This window comes from Penicillium cinerascens, assembly GCF_028974065.1.
Source record: "Penicillium cinerascens strain IBT 15544 chromosome Unknown contig_1_segment0_segment0, whole genome shotgun sequence".
In the NCBI taxonomy this organism is placed as follows: domain Eukaryota; kingdom Fungi; phylum Ascomycota; class Eurotiomycetes; order Eurotiales; family Aspergillaceae; genus Penicillium; species Penicillium cinerascens.
This window is the reverse complement of record NW_026695287.1, coordinates 1,307,652-1,331,165: the sequence shown is the minus strand read 5'-3', so window position 1 is coordinate 1,331,165 and position 23,514 is coordinate 1,307,652. Positions and strand designations below refer to the sequence as shown.

General features: G+C 51.9%; 5 protein-coding genes across 5 annotated transcripts; 3 read left to right on the top strand and 2 right to left on the bottom strand.

Annotated features, from left to right (window-relative positions):
* Positions 1–1,303: 1,303 nt before the first annotated feature.
* Positions 1,304–2,485, top strand: N7498_002036 (PRCC domain-containing protein; the record flags this gene model as incomplete). The annotated part of the gene is made up of 1 exon (XM_058449098.1): positions 1,304–2,485. The coding sequence occupies one exon, from the start codon at positions 1,304–1,306 to the stop codon at positions 2,483–2,485; it is 1,182 nt and encodes a 393-aa protein (XP_058311442.1).
* A 191-nt stretch (positions 2,486–2,676) lies between these two features.
* Positions 2,677–3,279, bottom strand: N7498_002035 (uncharacterized protein; the record flags this gene model as incomplete). The annotated part of the gene is made up of 1 exon (XM_058449097.1): positions 2,677–3,279. The coding sequence occupies one exon, from the start codon at positions 3,277–3,279 to the stop codon at positions 2,677–2,679; it is 603 nt and encodes a 200-aa protein (XP_058311441.1).
* Positions 3,280–3,764: 485 nt separating this feature from the next.
* N7498_002034 (AAA family ATPase midasin) lies at positions 3,765–18,494 on the bottom strand (the record flags this gene model as incomplete). Its single annotated transcript, XM_058449096.1, has 3 exons — positions 3,765–8,725; positions 8,769–13,002; positions 13,134–18,494. The coding sequence occupies 3 exons, from the start codon at positions 18,492–18,494 to the stop codon at positions 3,765–3,767; spliced, it is 14,556 nt and encodes a 4,851-aa protein (XP_058311440.1).
* Positions 18,495–18,733: 239 nt separating this feature from the next.
* On the top strand, positions 18,734–21,653 carry N7498_002033 (chloride channel protein; the record flags this gene model as incomplete). The annotated part of the gene is made up of 7 exons (XM_058449095.1): positions 18,734–18,864; positions 18,921–19,450; positions 19,514–19,617; positions 19,670–19,822; positions 19,876–19,990; positions 20,040–20,131; positions 20,184–21,653. The coding sequence occupies 7 exons, from the start codon at positions 18,734–18,736 to the stop codon at positions 21,651–21,653; spliced, it is 2,595 nt and encodes an 864-aa protein (XP_058311439.1).
* A 618-nt stretch (positions 21,654–22,271) lies between these two features.
* N7498_002032 (CTD kinase subunit gamma) lies at positions 22,272–23,058 on the top strand (the record flags this gene model as incomplete). The annotated part of the gene is made up of 2 exons (XM_058449094.1): positions 22,272–22,430; positions 22,480–23,058. 2 exons carry the CDS (start codon positions 22,272–22,274, stop codon positions 23,056–23,058), a joined length of 738 nt encoding a protein of 245 aa, XP_058311438.1.
* Between the last annotated feature and the right edge of the window lie 456 nt (positions 23,059–23,514).

Sequence of the window (23,514 nt, the reverse complement as noted above, 5' to 3'; positions counted from 1 at the left end):
TCCTGCCACGTTCCCCACAGGGTGACCAGGAATGGATGCCGCACACGATTCAACATACGTCGTTCGTCATTGGTGTGCTCGATCTGTTTCATCTTGACCACCTGGGCCTTTTTCAACACCTTCATGGCGTAGAACCGATGATTGTGCTTGGACTGAACGAGATGGACCCGACCGAAGCTACCAGTGCCGAGGGTGCGCTGCAGCAAGAAATCCTCTTGCGAGTACTTGCCCCTCGTGGTGCGTTCCTTTTGGGGCTGCTGGCCCTGGCCCTGGACCTGGCCCTGAGCCTGAGAAGGTGTCTGCTGAGCATTCTGCGCACTCTGGCCGGCATTGGCCGGGGAATTTATGATATTGTTGATACTGGCGGCATTGTTGGACCCCTGGGTCTGCTGGTGCGGAGATGCTTGTGACGACACGGCGGGTTGCATGGAGGCGCTTGAACCGTCGTGGTTCTCGGGATTAGAGGGATCGGATGCTTGCTCCGACGCGAGGTCTTGCGATTCCTTGCGCCGTTTCTTTAACAGACCTCCTAAGCTCGGCATGGAGAACGAAGGGCGAGGGCCATAAAACGAGAGGGAGAGGTCCGGAGAGAAAGGTGGGGAGGGGCAGGGAAATGACGCATTGATCTCTCTCCTCTCCTCCTTTGGGTCCCAGACTGCTCCACTGTCCCGATATTGTGCTGGTTCTCTTTGTATTGATTCGAATAATTGAGTCAAGGATCATATGAGAGAATTGATGTAGTCTACACTTGGTAAGACGAGGAGGAGTGAGCAAGTGAAAGGGTGCCAAATTGGCAGAGGCGGGCCCCCCTATGGCTAGTCTTTCTTTGTCTCAATCGCTATATAACTAGAAGTTCGGTTTTCCGATACATTTGTGACTTGGAAATTCACTACGAAACAACTCAGATATCTCTATCAAAGACGTATCTTAGCGGGAGAAACCGGATCACCAGTAACCGATGACGTTACGAAGTGGTGACCTGCCCTAATGTCCTAAAGTGTCCCAGATGCAGACGCCATCATCGGTCTTAATGGTTTCGCATCCGGCGGATCGGCAGTTTAAGTTTACTTTGACTTTAATTCATTCTCCAATCCAATTCGAGTCCCGCGTGTTTTCTCCGATTCATCGCCGCTCATCACGGATCGGGTGAGTAATCGGATCGAGGGGAACCGAGATCCGGCGGGTGGTGTTGGCCGTAAGGCCACGAGGCCACGAGGCACCAAGGCATCAAGGCACTCAGGCTTGCATGGAAATTAGATATCATCGCCAGCTCGGAACTGCCCAAACATCCACAACACACACCATGGCGCTGGTAGCCTACTCCGACTCCGAAGGCTCTGATGCCGAGCCCGATACTACCCCGGCCTCCTCCACCGCGAACAAAGCTGAGTCTGGCCCTGGCTTCCAAGTGGACCGCAGCAACCCGCGCAAGATCCGCGTTGCTCTCCCAGAGGTCAAGCCAGAACATGCACCCGACCAGGACGGCGAGGATGGACCTGCGCGCAAGAAGGCCCGGGTAGGAGGTGGAGGTGCCTTCTCAGGCTTCAACTCCTTCCTTCCCGCCCCGAAAAAGGCCGAGAAGAAAGCGCCGGTGGCTACGACCCGCAAGGTGTTCAGCCTGAAGACTGGCGCGACGCCTGGCTTCAGCCGTGAGGCCGATGCGGAGATGAGGAATGATTTCGCATTCGACGCCGATGCTGGCGGAGATGACGCGGACACCATCCCTGCGGCTGGAAGCCTGGGATCGCAAACCACATCAAACGATGCGCCGACGACAACGACAGAGATTGGGGAGTTCAAGCTGCAAGGGAACCCCATGATGTTCAGACCTTTGTCTGTGGGGCGTAACCAAAAGAAGAAAAAGTCTACCAAGACTACATCCCAACCCATACCTTCAGCGCCAGCGCCCAGAGGCCAAGGTTCAGAAATGGCAGCACCTCAACCGACTACAAAAGCGCCCGCGGAGCCAGCTCCACCAAAACCCAAAGTCAGTCTGTTCTCGCTGTCTTCCGAAGACTCGAGTCGAACAGACGATCTCCCCGCGTCAGCAGGGACGTACGAGCCATTGGTATACGAAACCGAGACGCCATCTGCAGGCCCAGCACCAGCGCCTGAGCTCGCCTCCGCTGTTCCAGACTATTCCAAAACCACGACAGTATCTTCAAATCCTTCGTCATTGGATAATATCGCCAACGATCTGAACCTCTCGAAATCAGAGCGACGCCAACTCTTCGGCCGTAACGCACCGCCAGCCGAGTCTCGCATTCTCGAGTTCAATACGGACAAGGAGTACGCCACAAACCAGGCACTTGCACAGACTGAATTGGCTGCTACTCAACATAACCCGGTCCGTGCCATTGCGCCAGGCAAGCACACTTTGCAGCAACTGGTCAACGCAGCGAGCTCGCAAAAGGACGCGCTGGAGGAGAGCTTTGCCGCAGGAAGGCGAAACAAGAAGGAGGCGGGTTCGAAGTATGGATGGTAGATTCTGCATCTTCTAGGCGTTTTATCGAGTACAATACCATTTATGATACCAATACCAACTCTTAAGGAAATACGCAGAATTATTGAACAAAGATAAACAGGAAGAGTACTGTACGCAGAGACGGAAGGGTCCTCCAGGCCACTCTGACAGGCCAGGTTTATAGCAGAGGATATAACAATGCAAATTCACCATCAAGACTCCCCACCGCTCAAACCGGGATAGAACTGTAAAACATGCTCCCAGATAGTTCTCGCCACCTCCTCTGGCTCCAAGCGTGTCACATCGATCTCCAAAAACTCTTTCCTATCGCTAAACTCGAAAACCGGTGCTCCCTTGCGGAACATCCTCAGCAGCTCCACATCCATGAGCTTTGCATGCTTTCCACGCTCCGACTGCATCATGCGCTTGATATTCTCATCTTCATCGCAGGTCAGAACAATGGGAATCAGTAGACAGCCTCGATCCTTCGCAGCTTGTGCGTATTCTGCGCACACACTGGCACCTTGTTCATTCGTTGTTTGGAAATCTGTGAACAGATAGGTTGTATTGAAGGTTGCAGGCTCGGTTGCTAGGGACGTAAAGACAGCGGCGCGGACAGCTCGTCGAAGTGACTGGTACCCTGGTTGTGTACGGTGGAGGACAGCGTCAGCGGGATTGATGAGAAGGTGGTTGTGGATCAGCTTCAGATTTGCAGAGAGGGCGACATGTGCGACCAGATCTTGGGCAACTGTCAACTTTCCAGTGCCGGGGAAGCCATTGATGTGGATAATGGGATGGGGGGCTGTTCCGGGCATGTTGACAAAGGGGGATATTGTTGAATTCATCAAGACGCAAGCCAGAGAGAGCGGTCGAGTGGGAATTGATTGGGAGAAGAGGTTAGCTCTAAGAACTAGTTCCCTAATAGTTAGTTAAGAGAATCGGTAATCCGACCTCCTCTTGCCTGATTTTGCGGGAGAATCGGTAATCCGACTCTACTAACTAGCCTAGCAACGAATGAGACGCGCAATAAATAGCAAAAGTCGTAGAAATAAAACAGACACCCTTCCCTACTAATGGTTAACCCTTTGTAGTAGAGGCATAGCCTTCTGTATTACGACTGGCGAGCGTAAACGAGAAGCGGGGGTTGAAATAGAAAAGAGTGTAGCAGTATAACTGATTTCGAAAACCACTGTATATTCCATGTACACAGAATGTCTAGTAAAAATCTATCATATACAAATGTCCCAAGGCTCCCATAATAAGAAAAACTCCAAATTTGCAAACCACTTTTTTTGTAATCTCACGAAGAGACATCCACCACTTCGGCAAACCACTGCTTCAACGCAGTGGCAAGAACAGCCGGCAACTCACGGACGTCACGAACAACAAGATAGTAGGGGAAGGGGAATCCTTCAAGGTAGCGCTTCATCTTCAGCTTCATCTCACCACCGGAGTCAGGATCAGCCTCAAAGCTGGCCTGCGAGAGGTCGAGAATGGAGCTGCCCTTGACAGCATCAACAATGACGAAGACGATCATGATGCGCTCTTCGAGCGCCTGGCGCACGAGACGGCGAATGGTATCGTGGTCTTCACAGATACCGTCGGAGATGATCAACTCGAGCTGCCACAGGTCTGCGGAGCCAGAACCGGGAGATCGCTTCCAGCGCGCTTCGCGGAAGAGGGCGATAGAGTCGGCAATCAGCTTGCGCACGTTCGTGCCAGTTTGCTGGTAGCTGAAATGCTGGAAAACCTGCATACCGGCCTCGGAAGAGAACGGCTTGCCGAACTCGTGTGCGACGCGGACGTGGTCTTCATCGCCGAATCCGAGGACACAGAGGTCGCCTACCTCAAGCATGCTAAGACTCTTAGCAACCAGAGCCAGAGTCTCGAAGGCGAGTTGGCCACTACCGCTTTCAAGCATGGACTTGCTGTCGTCCACGGCGAGCATGATCTGGTAGTTGCGCTTGGAGGGGATAGAACGACGCATCCAGATCTTGTCCCGTTTGTACTGGGAGGCGATGTACGGGATGATGCGCTTAATGTTCAGGCGCTTGCCGGTGCGGAAGTCGCCGCGAAGCTTGGTTGCAAGAGTTGGTGCGAGGATGAGCCGGAGCTGCTCGGTAAGAGACAGAGACAGATCATTTGTGGCGGATTCGTAGCGAGACCAGAGACGACGGGCTTCACTTTCTGGCGTCAAGGGTGGAAGCGTAGATGAGAGATGGATGGCGGCGAGCTGCGTGTCGACTTCATCCAGCTCCTCGTTGACATCTTCGGCACCAAGGGCGCCGTCTGCATGGTCGCGTGATGTATGATCACCAGGAATGAAAGCCCCGGCGGATTGGCCATCAGTTGGGGGATTGCCTCGATCCAATTCCATCTCATCTTGAAGTTGGTTGTCCAGAACCTCTTGATTGTCATCTGTAACATCCGGCAGAGCTTCATTCTCCCCAGGCTTGTTCTCAGACTCAACGCCCTTGTTCTGGTCGAGGGCCTTGGCCTGATCCTCGCTAGCTTGTCCAAGAGCTTGCGTGTCTGCCTGGTCGTCATCGTCCTTGAGGTGCTCAAAGTCGGCATCCGCCATATCGGTATCTTGGGGCAGAGGCTGCGACTCCTCTTCCTCCTGCGACGGATTCAACACCTCCTTCTGGCGACGGTGCCACTCCTCGAGAATATCTCCGAGCTTCTTGAATGCTTGGATTTGAGGATCGTTGGGAGCTGAGTCCTCGGCACCGCCAGCATCGCGACTCCGCTTGCTTTCTTCACTGTCTTTGGCAGCACCGGTTTGTTGCTCGGCGCTGGCAGTCGGGTCATTTTCACCACTCTCCTGCTGCGCATCTCCAGAGGCACCCTTGTCGTCATTCTGGTCCTGGTCGGCACCAAGGCCACCGGTGACTGCTTCGCTAGGAGCAACGTTTTCACCGGCCTCTTCGTTGTCATCGCGTTGAGCAAGGAATTCGTCCTGTTGGGCTTCTTCAGGATCTTCTCCGCCGGCCTCTTCTTCTTCGTTCCCTTCGCCTTCGTTGGTATCTTCACCTTCGGCCATCTCTTCATCCTCGCCCGGGACTTGCTCCTCCGGCGGCATGTCCGCATCTTCATCACCAGGCTGATAGTCCATCTCATTGGCCTTCTGCTCCTCTTCGGTAAGAGGGCCCATGTCATCGAGATCATCCATACCATCGTCGTCTTCCCCTTCATCACCACCTTCCTTGTCGTCACCGTCGAGCTGCATTTCATCAGGGAGATCTAATGTCTCCTCTTCCTTAGCATGAGGATCTGTCACGTCCATATCCTCCCGGCCAACAGCTTCGCCCTCATCCTCGGGAGCCTCCTCCTCTTCATCGTCTTCTTCCTCTTCCTCGTCTCCCTCTTCTCCTTTCTGGGCTTCTTCGCCCTCCTTCTTTTGCTCCTGGGCGGCTGCTTGCTGATCAGCCTCTTCTTGGCCCTTTCCTTCCTCATTCTCAGTCTCCTTTTGCTGCTCATCATTGGCGCCATCCCACAGCTTCTCGTCAACAGCACCAGAATCAAGGCCATCGACACTGCCAACCTCCTCGTCAATGTCATCTTCTCCTTCGTCGCCGCTCTTGTCTTTGTCTTCCTCGTCCTCCTCTTCCTTGTGCTCGCCAGATTCGCCTTCCAGTTCTTCCTGGTCCATGTTTACAGCGTCGGCAGAATCATCCATTTCCTCGTTGGTGTCTTCTTTGTTTTGCTGTTGCGCGAGCTCCGAGAGATCTTCATCGTCTCCGATATCCTTGCTGATGTCTTCTGCGCCTTCGCCTTCGCCGAGGCCAGTACCACTCTCCATCTTGCCTTCTTTGCCCTCTTCTTGGGATGATTCGGCTGGGCTGCAGAGACCCTCCGACGCAACCTGCGTAAAGGTCTTTGTCAAGATGTAGGAGGTCTTACAGATCTCGCGATGGACTGAAATGAAGCGATCAGACAGATCGTGGCAGATGAGGTAGTATCTGTTGGCAATAGGCAGAATACTAGTCACCAAAGCAGCGGCAATCGGAAGAGACTTGGCGGAATTATCTTGCAGATGTTGCAGCTGGTCAAGGACTGCCACCAGCGATGAGTTGATCTCGCTGAGATGAACAGCCTTGGATGCTCGGGAGAAGAACTCGTCACTTCTCGAGACTAGACCGCCGAAGTCAATTCCAGTAGGTACGTCCTTGAGTTGTTGAAGGCCGACCAGCATCTTGTCAATGGCAGACATGAGGCTGTTGTCAAAGCTTTCAATCGAGAGGCTACCGGTGCCACTGGGATCCGGGAGAGCAATATTGCTTGCTTGGGTCCATGGGGTAATCTGATCCAAAGCAAAAGAGAGGTCCGGGCGATCTCGTGCCCATCGGCTCAGGTCGACATCAAGCTGATCAAGCGAGGACCGTCCTTGCTGGGTGAGCTCTTGCTGGGACAGGGATACAATGCCGGATGGAAGCGTGGGAAGCGACTCGAGAGACTTGCGCAAGTCACCAAAGGCCGTCTTCTTAGATCGAAGCTCTTGAAGAATAGTCGAAGTATCGACATTTGAGAATTTGGCATGAACTTCGATGATAGTCGAGGCGAGTTCGAGGATTGGCGTCAACCATGCAACAACTCTGGTCAGGCCAACCTTTTCTTCGGTAGCAGAAGCGCCGGCCTTGGTGAGTGAATCTGAACCAATCGACCACAAATTCTGCATTTTGTTCAAAGTAGCCTTCAGATCTCCAAGACCGGAGAGTCCAGGTGAGAGGACACTTCTCTGTCGTCGGATAATGAACAACAGATGCTCGATCGAGCCCATACTCCTGGAAACTTCGACATTGCTTAGCTCTTCGGAATAGTTGCGAGATGCCAGACGAGCGCGTGGCAAAAGGTCAAGGAGTCGGTGGAAGTATGACTCGGCACTGCGGATGGAACTTGATGCTGTAGCGCCGACTTCAAAGGCACCAGTCGTAGAAAGGACTTGGGCAATCGATGCTTGGGTTTCAATGATGGCTGTTCCAGCATTCCGCTTAACACCCATTTCGAAGAGGCGTTTCAACGTATCAGCATAGAGACGGCGTTTCTGGACCTTAAGATGCTGGACGTCGTCCTTGTTGTCTTCGGTCAAGGTCTTCGGCGTTGACGACTTGAACTCATTTATGGTCTCGATAACAGATACAACGAATCCGTCGAGCTCCTTGGCAATGTCAAATTCGGATGGAATAGACGAATACAGATTCATCATGTTGCGGGCTGTGCCATCCGGGTTTTGGAATCGGAGAGCTCTCGATGACCACAGCTCCTTGCTCTTCTGGCAGGCCGACAATGCCTCTGGAATGACAATGGTTGCCAGTGATGTCTCCTCAATTATAGAGACACTGTTCTCTCCAGAATCGGGAACACCTTGCTCAAGAATTGGCTGAACAGATTGGCCGAGAGCCCCGCGGTATTTGCGAACCAGCTTGAACAGCTTGACATGGGACCTTCTAGCGCTCTCCTTCAAGGCAACAATGTTGGTGTCCTTCCAACTTGCCAACTGGATCTGCTCCTTGATATCTTTCTCCAAAGCCGACCTCTTGTCCTGCAGGGCCTTGTCCACTGAGGGCTCAAACGGTCGGTAGTGAGACAGGAAATTGTTGAGAGCAGAGACAAGCGGCTTCAGGCAATCATAGTCTTTACCGAATACGGTAAGAAGAGATTGGAAATCAGTGACAAGCTGGAGGCGGCGGCTGAACTGGCCTAGCGTGGTGGAGTTGAAGAACTGTTCCAAGGTTGAAATAACACCTTGGATGTGCTCGCTCATGTCTTGCTCCCCAGACTCGGCCATCTGAATAGGAACAGCGAAGAGTGCTTCATAGGCGACAAACCACCAAGCACTGACATCGTCAACACATCTCTCCTTCTCGAGATCCAGGAGCTTCGCCCATGTTGTGAGCTCAAGGCGACGCCAACCAACAATCAGGTTCGTAAGCTCGTCATAAAGAGGAGCAGCAGAATACTCCCTGCTAGCCACCACTTGCCATTCATGGACCAGGGAATAAAGTTTCTCGACCTTGGTGATAAACTTGGCAACGGGCTCGACATGTTTGAATTGAAGGATCTCCGAGCAGCAGGTAATAACATCGTGAAGAACAGCATGTTCCGGCCACACAGTTTGGATCTGGACAAAACGAGCTTGAACAGAAAGAGTGAGAGTCACGAGTCTTCTGGCTTCAGCAATGTTGGAATCGGTGTAGAAGTTGTAGTTCTTCTGCCGATCTTGAGTGTCTTCGCCAACAACATCGTCAAGAAGCAAGAAGACTGGGGGAAAGATGGTGTTGAGGTGGCACTGGCGACAAGGGACTCTTGCTGCCGGACCACATTGTTCCCAGCAGGCGACCAGACTGCTTGATAAAAGTGGGCAGTGCTTGACCGGTACGCTGGTCACCCACAATCTTGGCATGAAGGGAGGCAAGGCGGACAGCAATCATTCTAGGATCAATGCGGCCAACCTCATCTGCATTGGGCAGATTTTCTTGTTCGTAAGTAGGGAAGAGTTCGTTCAATTCGGCTTCATTGACTTCTTCCTCATCCTCCCACGATCCCTTGAAGCGATAGAGTTCGGACTTCTCGGCTTCCTTCTCCTGATCTTCTCTGAGCTTGGTTTTCCACAGATGATGGAAATCAGCGAAGATGTGGCGAATTGTATCACGTCCTGATCTGAGATCAAGAACCGAAAGATCCGCATCCTTGGCGGCCCAGAGAGCAGATAGCTCATGGAGCCGCATTTCAACCAGATTGGTTGGACTCGAAGGCTGGCTAACGTTGTCTTGAGAAAGAACTGGGTGAATTGAGCCTCCCAAGAACGGGGTTCGCTTGCTCAAAGACTGGATATCGAGTGCTCCTCCGGTCTTCTCGGTTTGGTTAGAGCCCAAGAATAGACCGACCTCGAGAAGTTGAAGGAAGCGGACTACTGGCACCGTAATGTCATCGTAGGATCTGTAGTGCGAGCTAAGGCGGTTGCTGAGCTGTCGGATGTTATCGCGCATGAGCTGAATCATCTCATGGGACTTGAATGCCACCTCCGTGGATCTTATCATCTGTTCTGGGTTCCGATTGAGAACGGAATTGATCAAGTTCGTGAACTCGCCGTGCAGAAGGCCAAGTTCAGACTGCTGAGGACGAGTGACAGATGAAGGAGGAGGGGCAGAGCCCAATTCCTGGATCTCTTCTTGCAACAGAATGGAGCGAAGGTTTGAAGGCTGGCCTGAGAATGAATCTTCAAAGGAAAGGATAGCGTTCGACTTGGCACTGCTTTCATCCAGGCGTTGATAATGGCGTGTGCGCTGGACGACTAGGCCAAGAGAGGGATCAAAGGCCTTGTCTGGCACGAAGAGTCGCAGAAGAATCACTGCTAATTGAACTGCTGCAAGGCCGGTAGAATGGATTTTCTCCTCGTCACTCAGGGAAACCGATGTCATTGAGCGAATGAGAGCTGGAAGGTCATTTTCGGCGAAAACTTTGAAGAAATGGCTGTCTCCAACACCTTGGTCAAGGTGAATTGGAATAGAGAAGCCCTTATCCACCGATTTACCCGATTGAATGGCCTGCAGAGTCAAAATGAGGTTTTCGGCGCATTGGGGCTCGAAGAGTTCTCTATGGCAAGCGACCAACTGGACTGTGAGCGCGGCAAGGGCACGTTTGAGGCTGTCAGACTGGTCCATGGCGATTTGTCGACTGCTCAGAGAAAGAGTCTTTGAAAGAGCCTGCTTCTCGGCCTGAAGAATGTCCATCTGGCCCAAGGTCGTACCGCCAACCGATGCCAATCTTTCCAACAAGGACAATGATAATACACCGCCAATCGCTAGTGGGGAGCTTGAGTCCTTTGCGGCCCCCGAGAACGATGCGATCCTCTGAAGGAGCTCGGGGACTTGATTTTGGGAGGCTGAAGAATCAAGCGACCGGGCAGGACGACCAGCAAGCAACGGCACGACAGATTTGATAGCTGCGTCGTTTTGGCTAACCTCAGAAGAAATGTCGTGATACTGACACAGAGCCTCAAATTCTTCAGAGAAGTAGGGATATTGAGCAGAGTCAGATCGTCGGACAGCCTGGCCAAGCTCGGCCACGGTCTGCTTAATACTCTGGACAAGAACATCTCCATCGGCACCATCCCGAAGAATGAATCGCTGAGCGTTGACCAATGAATCCCAGACATGACTAAGTTGAGACAGCTCCACGCGTGTCTGCAAGGCGAGAGAAGTGAATTCGGAGACAGTGGCTTCAAGCTCAATCAAAGAATTCAGCTGCTCTTGTGTGGAGGGGGTAATTTGTCGCCATGAGTCCCAGATCCTTTGCATACTAAGGCCAGTAGTCAACGCCCAGCCAGCTTGGAACTGAGTAAGCGCGCGTGATAGAGCGCTTTCCAATGGCTTCAATACCGGCGATGAATTGAGCAACGATGCACAGACCCTCCGGCCAATTTCCAGGTAAACTTGGAATTCACCCTCGTTAACTTGGCTGACATCTGTCGCGCGGTAAATGTCCCAGCACAGGCAGATGATAGTCCGAAGCGCGGCTACAATCTCAGGGGATCTGAGGCTAGTCTCATCAAGGCTCTGAACGTAGTTGTACATAGCCTGGCCGCACTCAGACAAGAAGAAGCCAACGGGTTGTGTTGAATCTTTCATCAAGGATTGAATTCGGGTTGACGCCAATGATCGCTCCAGTCGCGTCATTTGGCTTGGTTTAAGCTGCAACCCAGATTCGTTGGCTTGGACCAACTTTTGTCGAAGGTGATGAATGTCAAGCCTGAATTCTTCGAGGTAGGCAAGAATGACAACGTCTGAACGGTAACCACTACCTGTGACAGACAAAAGTGGCTCATTGATAAGAGGGTGAATTGGCTGCCGTAATCCTTGTAGACCCAAAGAGGCTCCGCCCATGACGATTTCCCCGGCAATCACGTTGAGGGGCTTCCACTGTTCATTTTCTTGAAGTGCAGATGAACGACGTTGGAGGGCGTTTTGGACAAGTTGTTTCACTTCAGCACTGGGATAACTGGGCAAATAGGTGCGGGGCGATTTTTGGAGATAGAAGAAGTCTACCGGCGAGAGATGATCCAGGCAAACTTCGACAAAGTCGTGAAGGTTTGTGGATGATGCGGCAGCTTCCAAATCCCAGATGTTACGAAGCCGGTAGAGCGAGGATTCGCAAGTGTAGGAAGGCCCAGTCGCGGTAGGAATTTCCTGGATCTCGCGTGACATGAAACAGATCTCAACACATCTGTTCCGCATGGCACGGGAGAGCTCACCATTGCGAGGATCCATGGTCAAGAAAAGGCGAAAGTTCGGGTGAGGGGTGATGATTCGCGCAGATCCATCCTCAGTTCGTTGTTCGTTGAGAATGAGAGAACCGTTGGGTTCAGTCAGGGAATTTAGTCTATCCAGGACAGACGGGTTGCAGAGGTTGGCATTGTCAAGGACCACCCAGTACCCATTCTGAACAGCCCGCGTCAGAACGCCCTCCGTCCACTCAAACCCAACCTTCATCTTGTCGGTCTGGCGAATAGTATCCCACAACTTCTGGGCTCTAGAAAGGAATTCTTGCAGAGTTGGGTCCTGGTAGGATTGGCAGAGTTCAGAAAGAGAGGAGACCACGGTTTCCAGCGAAGTCTCCGAGCTTTGGAAGTGCTGGCAAATCCAAAGGGCTGAAGCCACAGCGTCAGAGACATCTCCAGACGCGAAAGAGTGGATGATCTGGTGTCGCAGGAAAACCTCAACGTCGTGAACAAATGACGAGACTTCCCTCCGATGGTCGATTTGCTCAAACCCACCAATCAGGTCCATGGTGTCGGTGTCGGCGCTGAGTGCTAGCTCTTCAAGGTTGGCACCATTGACAGCCGCGAGCTTTCTGATCAGCGTGGTTTTACCACAGCCTGCAGCTCCGACCAGAATGCTCGGCCAAGAATTGTCGATACACAGGATGAGCGACTCAAGGATGTGAAGATCCCTCGGAAGAACCTTCATACATGGCTCAACCGAGCGCTGGAGGATAGGGTCACGGGTCAAGACTCCCAACCCAACCTGCAGGTAGTCAGGTGTAAGGTTGTGGTAGTAGCTCTTTTGGCCGATATCACAGTCCGTAAATATACGGTCATAGATCTGTGAGACCACTGCTCGATCTTCTTCACTTCTAAACCTTTGGCTGATAACAACGTCCAGGAAATGCTTGGTGGGAATCTGCAAATCGCCTCGGTCCGCCAACTGAAGCCATCGCTGAATATCACGCAAGTTCACCTCCCATGGGCCACCAACAGCTCCAAGTCGGCGGTCTGTTACGATGGCTCGGTTCAAGCTAGAGATGAACTCAACTAGCCTCTCTGTCTGAATAGTAGGGCTGCCAGGGAACAACTTGGCACAGATTCTCTTCAAGTCCGCATCGGTGAAACTGTCTGCATAGACCACTGTGAAACGATTGACGAAAGATGCAGGAAGACCCTTTCTACCACCACCTTGGTGATGCGGGTTCTGCGCAGCGAAGAGGACAAAGTCGGGGTGCCGCTTAAACATCTGGTCAAGTTCGGCGATATAAACTTGCTGACGGTGATCCAGACAAGAGTTGAGACCTTCCAGGACGGATTGGGAGGCCAGGTTCATTTCGTCCAAAAGAACCCAGTCACCACGTTGCATTGCTCGGAGGAACGGAGCATCACGCCAGGCGAACTGACCAACGTCTCCCCCTCTACCGGAACGTCAGAACCGAACAAGTCGGTGAGATCGGTCTGCTCTGAAAGATTGATTCGAGTGAGGGGCTTTCCAAGAGCCCTTGCGAGTGCTGTCACGAGTGTGGTTTTGCCAACACCTGGGCTACCTTCCATGAGGATGGGCTTCGACGACTGCAAGCCACGAGCGATGCGGACGGAATTGGCGATGGTTGTCGGAGCATCCATGGTGAATTGCGGGTCGGGTTCTGTGTCTCCGGCGGTGGGTAGAGAGAATGGTCCTACTCGCAGGAATCCCGGCTCGAGGGTGACATTCGAGGATTCCCAGTAGATCTTGGAAGCATCGGCGCTGAACAATTCACTCAGCTTGTCGAGACATTTCTGGCGATTGCCGTCGAGATTGTTGAGAGAGATAGCGAGCATTGCGGCTGGGTTGGCACCAAGTGTATCGACGAAGACCATGGCTGCACCTTGGACGATGGCAAACAACGGGTCCGCAGTTTGGCATGTGTTCACAAAATCGACCCAGGCGAGGAGATCGCGGAGTGAAAGGGATGTGGTTGAGGTATTTTGGAAAGTGGCCTTGAACCATTTTGCGAACTGCAGCATTGCTCGAGCGACCTGCTCTTGTTTAACGTTCAACCGCACTTGAAGAATGGGGAGGATATCTTCATCCTCCGACAGTTGGGGTGCCCAGATCTCTGTCATACGGTTGCGAAGAGCGGCGGAAAGCTCTCGTTTGCCGTAATCACCACCGGGGTTCATGGTTGACAGGAACTGGAAACCACCGTCGGCCACAACCATGGAATCAACGGGGCCCTTCTCGGCAAGAAGGATTGACCTATGAGGCTCAAGAACACTGTTGAGCCTCTCAAGGACGGAATCGTCGGCAAGAGAGATTTCATCAAGAAGGAAGAATTCACCGGTCTTCATGGCAGTGATCAAGCTTCCATCAGACCACTCGAATAGAGCATTGCATCGAATGAGATTTTTTTCAACCCTTCGCAATAGACCTTGATCTTTTTCTTGTCGTTGTTGTGCATCAAGGGCGGCAAATTCCTGTTTCAATTGCTCGAAAGAGCTCTCAGATTGTTGGTCGTGAATGAGGAGTCGCAAATCTTCCGTGAGTTGTTTTTCAATTGCTGCTCGGTTCCTAATCGGTCGTTGAGCGCCAATGAGATCACCCGTCTCCAGATTAACGTGAGCATTTACAATGAACAGCTCTCTCCCGAAGGCCTCTGCAACAGCCTGGCAAAGTTGGGTTTTACCACAACCAGTTTCTCCAACGAGAAGAATCGGCTCGTTGTTCCTAAGTGCTTTGGAGACCAAGATGAATAGACGTCTCATAGCCTTGGTCCAGACAATACCAGCTGGCAGTCCAGCCATTTGAGGAACACTCTTCTCCAGCTGTGCGACACTGTATAGAACGTCTTCGTCCAGGCGGACCTTCATAACTTCTTCTATAACAGCCTTGACTGCAGATTTCTCTTGGGGGTTTCGTACACGCTCGGCAAGCAGCATGAAACCGTTCACTGCCAATTGTTCGCGGTCATCGGCATCACGGAGGGCCCATCGGAAGAGATCACGAAGAGTAGCAAAACTGTTCTTCTGCTCGAAAAGTCGATTGGATTGGCGCAGTAACGAGAGCTTGCGGTAGACAGAAACAATTCGCGTGCAGAATGAGGGTGCAATCTGGGACCGTTCTTTCAAGATGTACTCAAGCTCGCTCTCCGGAATATCATCGAAATGCAGTTCGAGGAAACGATTTCTGAACGCACGAGAAAGAACTTTACGGCCACCGTAAAGGCCAGCGGGATTTTGTGTGGCAAACAGCATGAAGTTGGGATGGGGATGAACAACTTCTTGGGTTTCAGGGATGAACAGCTCTCGGTTATCATCCAAGAGTCGATTCATTGCCTCGAGCACGTCGGAGGGCGCCAGGTTAAGCTCATCGAGAACAATCCAGTAGCCATTGCGCAAGGCCTCTACCAGAACACCCTCCTGGTAGCGCAGACTTCCATCGTCAGAAGAAATGTAGGAACCGAGATACTCTTGCAAATCCGTGTGCTCGTGGTTGTTGATACGCACAAACTTGTTGCCGGAGACCTTGGCCAGGTACTCAATCATACTGGTCTTTCCTGCAGACGTTGGGCCTTGTAGCAAAACAGGGAATCGCCTCGTCGAGCTTGCTCGGACCAAATTCTTGAGATTCTTCTCAATGAATGGGGTGATAATGTAGTGAGGTTGCTCCTCAGGTTCCAGAGGACCACGTCGCATCCAGTAATGCTTGAAATGAACATAATCGTGACCATCTTGGGGAGGCTTTGGGGTCTGACCAAGAAGAGCCCTTGCATTCTTTGCATTGCCAGAGATGTGTGCCTCGAGGAGGGGGATCAGAGATCGCTCTGACTCTAGGCCCAGGACGGTTAAGAAACTCATACTGAACCCTTCAAAAATGGCTCGGCGCAGTCCATAAATGCCAGCGTGATCGATGACATAGATAAGGGCCCGAACAAGGGTTCGAATGCTGAAATGCGGTCGTTGCCCAGCTCCATCAGTAAGTTTGTTCTCATTGCTGAGTTTCTTTACCTCCATGTACAATTGTGCGAGGTCCGGCGCAGCACGCTGGTCGCTCAACGTCAAGCTACCGAGATACTTTTCGATGAGCGCCAGAAGGTCGTTCAAGTCGGTATCTGGGGAATGCACGTAGAATTCGGTGAATCGAGATCGCAGGCCAGGAGGCAGGTCCCTCTTACCTGCATCCGTTGCAGGGTTCATGGCGCCGAAAATGCGGAAGTCGGGATGTCCAAATACTCTCTCAACATCACCAGCCTCAGAAAGGAGGACAGATGGAGAGCCCTCACTGCCATGATGCAAAAGACTGGCAATATTTTCAAGAGTGTCGGGGGAGGCCAGGTTGACTTCGTCCAGAAGTACCCATTCGCCATTTCTCAAAGCTCTCACAATTTTACCTTGGATGAAGGCAAAGGCGAATTTGGCATCACCCTGCGAAACCTGAGCTTCGAAGTCCGCAAGTTGAGACTCAAATCCTTCCCATCGTTGCCGCAGATTCTGATATTTAGGGGAGTCGAGCTTTCTCTTCTTAGCCGGTTGCTCATCGCCATTCTCGGCCTCCTTAGCGGGGTTAAAGACACCATTGGCCAAGCGAACAGCTTCGTGCCATAGGTTGACAAGGCGTACCCAATTGCTTGTAGGAACACACTTGGACACAGAAGAAAGGAACTTCTGGTTCTTCTTTGCTGAGAAAGTGTGTTCAAATAGCTGGGTGAACTCATCAAGCATCGGTATAGCCATTGTACGGATGCTGACTGGCTTGAAACCTCCGAGTAAATCTGTACTCTCACTCTGTTGAGACAAGTTGACAACCGTGAGTTTCTGGCGCATCAGTGTAGCGAGCTGTTGAATTACGGTGGTCTTTCCAATACCAGTTTCTCCAACAAGCAAGACCGGCTCTGCCATCTGCACCGAAGCGGCGACTTGCTCCATGATCGCCAGGGCCGATCTTGTGGAGGCAAAGCGAGATGCTGCTGCTGCAAGCTTCAGTGCCGAGCCACTTGGGACCTTGATCTTCTGGAGGGTTTCACGACCAAGCACAAGAGAGTTGTTCTTGTCCGTATAACTGGGCGTCCGTTCATTGAGACAGAATTGGGCACGTTGGGGTGAGATCTGAAGTGCCTCAGACACGACAGATGCAAGGGTGCTTTGCATTGACCTTTCAGGAAGATACTTGAGGAAAACATCCACTGTGTCCAGTAGAATCTCATCGTCGACACCTTCCGGGGTAGGTTCAAAGCCTGTTTTCGCACCTATACGTTGCAACCGCCGATGCAATCTTCTGCAAAGCTTGATCAAGTCACGGAAACCGGGTGTCCGACCCTGAGATCCCTTGATCGCCAGGCTTCCGTGAAATGCAGCGCATACCTTTCCATAAACGTCCATGATTGTTGGCACGCGCGACTCAAGGAGAGGGAACTTTTGGAGGATGACATCGCGCATCTCGTCCACGGGAAGGGAGGAAACCTGAACTCTCTGCCACAGTCTGCTTCCCAGCATGGACGTGTTCGGGGCAATTTCCTCTCCGGCAATGTTGTAAGAGGATTTCATGGTTGCAATGATTTTGAAGCCCTCCGCACACTTGATGCGCTCTCTCCGACTAGCTATTGTCAACTCTCCCCTCTCGATGATTGGAAGAATGAGACCAATAACTTCGGATGGAGCGCGATCCAGATCCTCGATCAACAACCAGCGGCCTTCTCTCGCAGCCTTAGTCAACACACCAGGCTGCCAGGAGAATGACTCAGTTGCAGACGAGGTGGCATACATCCCAAGCAGACTCTTAGCATCCGTCTGTTCATTCAGATGCAATGTAACCATGGTTTCTGCTTGGCCCATCGTGGCAGCGATGTCATTGATCAAAGTAGTCTTGCCCGAGTTAGGCAATCCAATCAAGAGAATAGGCTTGAAGCCCAGAATAGATCTCGCAATACGGCGCAGATTCCCGATCGCGGTTGTAGTCTTCACAATGGACGAGGGAGACGGTTGGACATCGTTCAATCGAGGTATCAAGACACCACAGACATCAGCGGACCTCGTGGTGAAGGATTCTCTTGTCCTATCGACCAACTCCATAGCCTCGCTCTCTGGCCTTGAAGACCTTTGAGTTTCGATATGCCTCCTGAGGACCTCCCATCGCCGCTCCTCCCAGAGACCTAGAAGGCGGTAGTCAATTGTGGTTCCCTCCCAATCTCCTTCAATCGGGTCACTGCCGGTATTGACCCGGAGCATGCTTTCGGTGGCTGCGTCAGCCGCATGCATGTAAAGGGCGAAGCATCGGACGGCGAGGTATCTGATGACTTGGTCATCGTGAGGGAAAAGAGATTGCAGTTGGATCGGCGACACGGCTTTGGAGAAGGTCTCCAAATCAAAGGAGAGTAGTCGGAATAGCGCGAGAAGTAAGACACGAGTGCTAATTGGATCCAACTGTCGCAGAGTAAGTTCCTTTGTTCCAGCCAAAGCTGACAGAGCTCCTGCCTGTGACAGGGCATGTTGGTTGGCAAAGGGTCGCAGGTATGTCGCAAATGGCAAGATGCGACCAAATGCAGCCAGGACGTGAATAGGATCGGCATTGAGATCCGGTCGAAGCCATCGAGCTGCCAGATCGACTATGATCGGTTCGTAGAGTCTGAAAACGCTTTCTGTACATTGTGGTTGCAATGCGCCAAGCGCAAGCGCGTGTAGCTGTTGAGTCCCCGAAGCAGACCGAACGAGATTCGCGATCCCACTCGGTAAATGCTCGAGCAGCTGGGACTCTGTCAGAGTCCTCTCGTAGACGGGCCTCTCATTCATGCTTGAGTCCCGACTTCCAGAGGAGCTCCTCGTTGTGAGTTGAAGAAATCCACCGCAGAATTCCCCATAACTTTTTTTTTCTGCCGCGTTCAACCACGCAGCCCCACCGGCCAGAACTCTCACCGCCCGTGATAGCAAAGCTTAGTCACCCTGCAGCTTCGCCCAGCTTCGACTTGAAACGATAAAGACACCTCCAACATTTGTCTGGAGATGCTGATGCAGGGCTTTGGTGGCTCAAGATGTCAATGACTGGTCAGGGGTCGGGCAGCGATCGCGAGCCCAGCGCCGTGACGCCAGATCAGCCGGAACAGGATCGCCTCCTCCCTCAGCCTCACGAAGCTGGTCACGGCGCGGAGGGGTTTCATGAACCGTAAGCGTTCGAGTACTCGAAGATTGCTATTTGCTGCTAATACAGCGACGCTGCAGGATCACGTTTAAACGAAAGCAAAAGCGACAGTCACGATTCAGTCTGTCGAATCTGTTCTCGAATACCGCCGGCGGTTCGGATACAGGTCTCGAATCTACAAGATCTCAGGGTGCGCAGAATGGAGATGTGTCACCACTAGATCCCTACGGGCCCATTGGATGGAATGGTGACACGAACGCCTCCAAGGACGGTACGCCTCTGGACTGGTACGTCGAGGGCCCGGGCCGTCGTGTGGGTTACGATGATTTCACCGCTATCGACTGGATCTACGAATACACAAAGGAACGACAACGGAAGCGGTTACTCTATTCGAGCGGTCAGGGTGTTGCTGGATATTTCCGTCGACTCGTCGAAGCAAGCAATATCTGGTTTGTCTTGGTTGCGACGGGCATTGCAGTCGGTATTATTGCTGCCTCTATCGACATCGCGACGGATTGGTTGGGAGATCTGAAAACAGGCTACTGCAAAAGTGGTAGTGGAGGTGGAAAGTTCTATCTCAATCGCAGCTTTTGCTGCTGGGGTCTAGACGGTAAGTTCATAGTCTTTGCGAGCTTGATTCCCCGCCTATATGCTCATGGAATGATCTTGATAGACTATTCAAAATGCCTGGATTGGACACCATGGGGAAATGCCCTGGGTGCACCGTCCACAGGAGGCCGGTATACCATCGAATATATCTTTTACATTCTGTTTTCGGTACGGGACATTCGGCTTGGGAAAGTCACCAGAAGTTGCTAACGCAGATCAGGTGGTATTTGCCGTGTGTGCTTGTCTTTTGGTACGAAAGTTTGCTACATATGCGAGACATAGTGGAATTCCCGAGATCAAGACAATCCTGGGAGGAACCGTCATCCGGCATTTCATGGGTCCCTGGACACTTACTATCAAGTCACTTGGGCTGGTATGTCGAATTGTCATATATTCAGAAGCGTGCTTTTGCTAACTCCCAGCTAGTGTCTCTCGGTTGCATCTGGATTGTGGTTGGGCAAAGAAGGCCCGCTTGTCCATGTTGCATGCTGTTGTGCCAATATCATGATGAAGCCTTTTGACAGTCTCAATGGAAATGAAGGTGTGTACTGGGAGTCACGCATTACTGCTCGAAAGCTAACAAAAACCAGCTCGAAAACGCGAGGTTCTCTCTGCAGCTGCAGCTGCGGGCATCTCAGTCGCTTTCGGTGCTCCCATCGGAGGCGTGCTTTTCAGTTTGGAGGTATGTGAGGATCCATGGTACCCTTACCATAACGGATACTGACCAATTTTAGCAATTATCTTATTATTTCCCAGACAAGACAATGTGGCAAAGCTTTGTTTGCGCCATGGTTGCCGCCGTCACGTTGCAGGCCCTGAACCCATTCCGCACAGGGAATATCGTATTGTATCAAGTCACCTATACTCGAGGATGGCACCGCTTTGAGGTCATCCCATTCATCATTCTTGGTATTGTGGGCGGACTCTTCGGAGCGTTCCTCATCCGAATGAATATGCGAATCGCCAAATGGCGGCGGTCTCGGACTTGGTCAAGACCGGTTATTGAAGTAGCCATCGTTGCTCTTCTGACGGCTTTGATCAACTTTCCCAATCATTTTATGAGGGCTCAGAATTCAGAGCTTGTCCAATCCCTTTTCGCAGAATGCAGCAGTGAAACATATGATCGATTCGGTCTATGTGTCACCGGGTCCAAGTCATTTGGAGTCGTTGCCATGCTGCTGGTGGCTGCCGTGCTGGCGTTTTTCCTTTCTGCATTGACCTTTGGTCTTGATATTCCAGCCGGTATCATTCTTCCGTCGGTCGCCATCGGTGCCCTGTACGGCCGGGCGCTGGGAATTCTCGTTCGGATGTGGCAGGAGGCCTATCCGAAGGCTTTCCTTTTCAGCAAGTGTGAGCCCGACATTCCATGTGTGACGCCAGGACTATATGCAATCATCGGTGCGGCATCTGCGCTAGGTGGTGCGACTCGAATGACTCTTTCGATTGTCGTCATCATGTTCGAATTGACGGGTGCCTTGACCTATGTCATCCCGATCATGATCGCCGTGATGTTATCAAAATGGTGCGGCGATATCTTTGGGAAGCGTGGTATCTACGAGTCGTGGATTCAACTGAATGAGTATCCATTCCTTGATCATCGAGACGATACCACACCACCGGATGTCTCTGCTCATCGGGTCATGACCACCGTAGATGATGTCTCTGTAGTTACAGCGACTGGTCATACCATTGGCTCTCTTCGCTCCATTCTCGCCAATACCACATATCGTGGATTCCCCGTTATTTCGGAGGCTTCTATCCCTGTTCTCCTGGGCTACATCACCCGCAACGAGCTATCATTTGCTCTGAAGTATTCAACTTCGCCGACACAGCGCAACCTCACCAGTGAGACTCAGGTTTTCTTTTCGCATCAGCCATTTGCAGACCCTGTAGAGACGTTGGATCTCCGTCCCTGGATGGATCAAACCCCCATCACGCTCAATAGCAACATCAGCTTCTTGGTCGTCCTACGCATGTTCCAGCGGCTTGGATTGCGCTATGTTTTGTTCGCCAACAAGGGCATCTTGCAGGGATTGCTGACCAAGAAAGATGTCTGGTCAGTTCTCAATGGCGTCGAGTTCCGTCGACAAGAGGCTCTCCGGGACCATGAGTTCCCGGGCAGCCATGGGGCCGAAGAGGTTGGTCTCCTTCACGGTGATGAAAGAAACAGTCTCAGCAGTACCCTGAGGCGAGACTCGCTATGAACTTTCTTTTCGTAGTTCTTGTACACTTAATGTGGCATATTTTGCGCGGTGTTTATTGGAGGAATTGGATACCTGTAAAAGCCAGCATCTCGCTGTAGAGATTACCTCTTGAATATATCTCTCATTTCATCTGAACTGAACTTGGTGGAAAAGTACACTGCAGACCTTCCAGAGGTCCGGGATAATCTACCTCAAACCCTGCCAAGCTGCCCTTCGACTGTCATCTTGACCGGTTCCACCGGATCACTTGGTACTTATCTCCTTCACGACCTGCTCAACAAGCCTTCGATTTCAAAGATCTGCTGTCTGAACCGTTCGGATGCCGATCACTGGCCAATAAGTTCAAGAATGCCGATGCGGATGGTACGTGATGTTGCGATTTCCTCGGTTTTATATATATGCTGATACTCGCTAGCCAGTCCCGAGGCTTATCCAAGCAGCTTTTTTATTGACTTTTCGCCCGGTCATCTTATTCTTTGTCTTCCAAGGTTCATGCCCAGGACATCTCCAAACTTCGCCCCACACCTTATTCTGCCAAATTTCACCGCTTAGTGATCGATGGAGAGCCGATCCAATGTTCCACCGGGATCATGTCCTTCCAAGAAAGCAAAGGGCAAAATGATGGTTGATCCGTTCGAAGTGCGCATGCGTTTTACAACGCAGCTGCAGCACCTCAGCGCCTCGGTCACATCCTCACAAAAAGCAGCCCATTATGCCCTCAGATACCGCGATCTCGATGAGGACCTCCATTCCTGCATTCTGGAGCAGCTCGAGAGGGTAAGCAGGTCCCAATCGGAAGGTTTCGCCCAGTACTGACATTGTGCAGAATAACATGAACAACCGAGCGAACATCATGTCCTTCATCGAGCACTTTTGCGAAATGGCCACCAAAGAAGACCACCTCCCCTACGTTCGCATGATGCAACGAGACATCATCCGCGTTGTCGATGCAGTTGTGCCGCCCGATGGCACCGGAGCAGCAAATGTGAAGCACGTCCGACGCGTTCTGAGTAGTCTGCAGAGTAAAGAGATTCTCTCAGCCGAGTCCGTGACGGAGATCGATGCCGCCCTCAAAGATCGGGAACCACACTCTGCACACCTTGACTTTGAGCAAGAAGAGGCACCGGAAGGTAGCGCCAGGTCGAAGACGGGGACGCCGCGGAACCCCAAGGCCCAGGGTATGCGCGTGGATAAGAGACAGATTGAGCAGCGAATCGAGGAAGACCGCGAACGCAACAAACGCCTGCGGGAAAGCATGTGGACTGTCAGTGGGGACGATGCCGATGAGTTCGCAAAGCTTTGGGATGAAGTGAGCGACATTGGGGAGGATGACTTTATCAATGCCAAGGAGGAGGCCACGGAGCGTGAGCGCATGGCCGAGACCGTACAAGATGTGAGGGTCTGATCTGTACAGCTGCGCTCTTTGCCTACGGCTTCTCTGTTTGCATTCCGATTTTCGGCGTTATGTCTTGGTCTGCTATGGTGTTTTGTGCAGGCGGAACTCATCGGGTTTTACGGTGTTCGGCGTGGGCCATCATTGAGATACCAATTGCACAGTCTACAAATTATGATTTTTGTTAGAAAGGACAAAGATATTCCACAGGATTTGATATTTCCCCAGGAGCACACGGGTGATCTCTATGCACGCGAGTTTCATCCTATTCTCACGGCAGCAGAAAATGGTAACATGGATGTCGTTCGTTTGGTCCTTGACTCATAGGAAATCCATGACGTTCACGGTCGTCACGAGCAAGAGAATCGCATTCTCTCTCCAAACGAAATTGGAGAATTGACGGTTATTCGTTGGGTATTGCAGCAAATAAAGGCTGTGGGGTAAAATATGGCTGGCTTTCAAATTGTA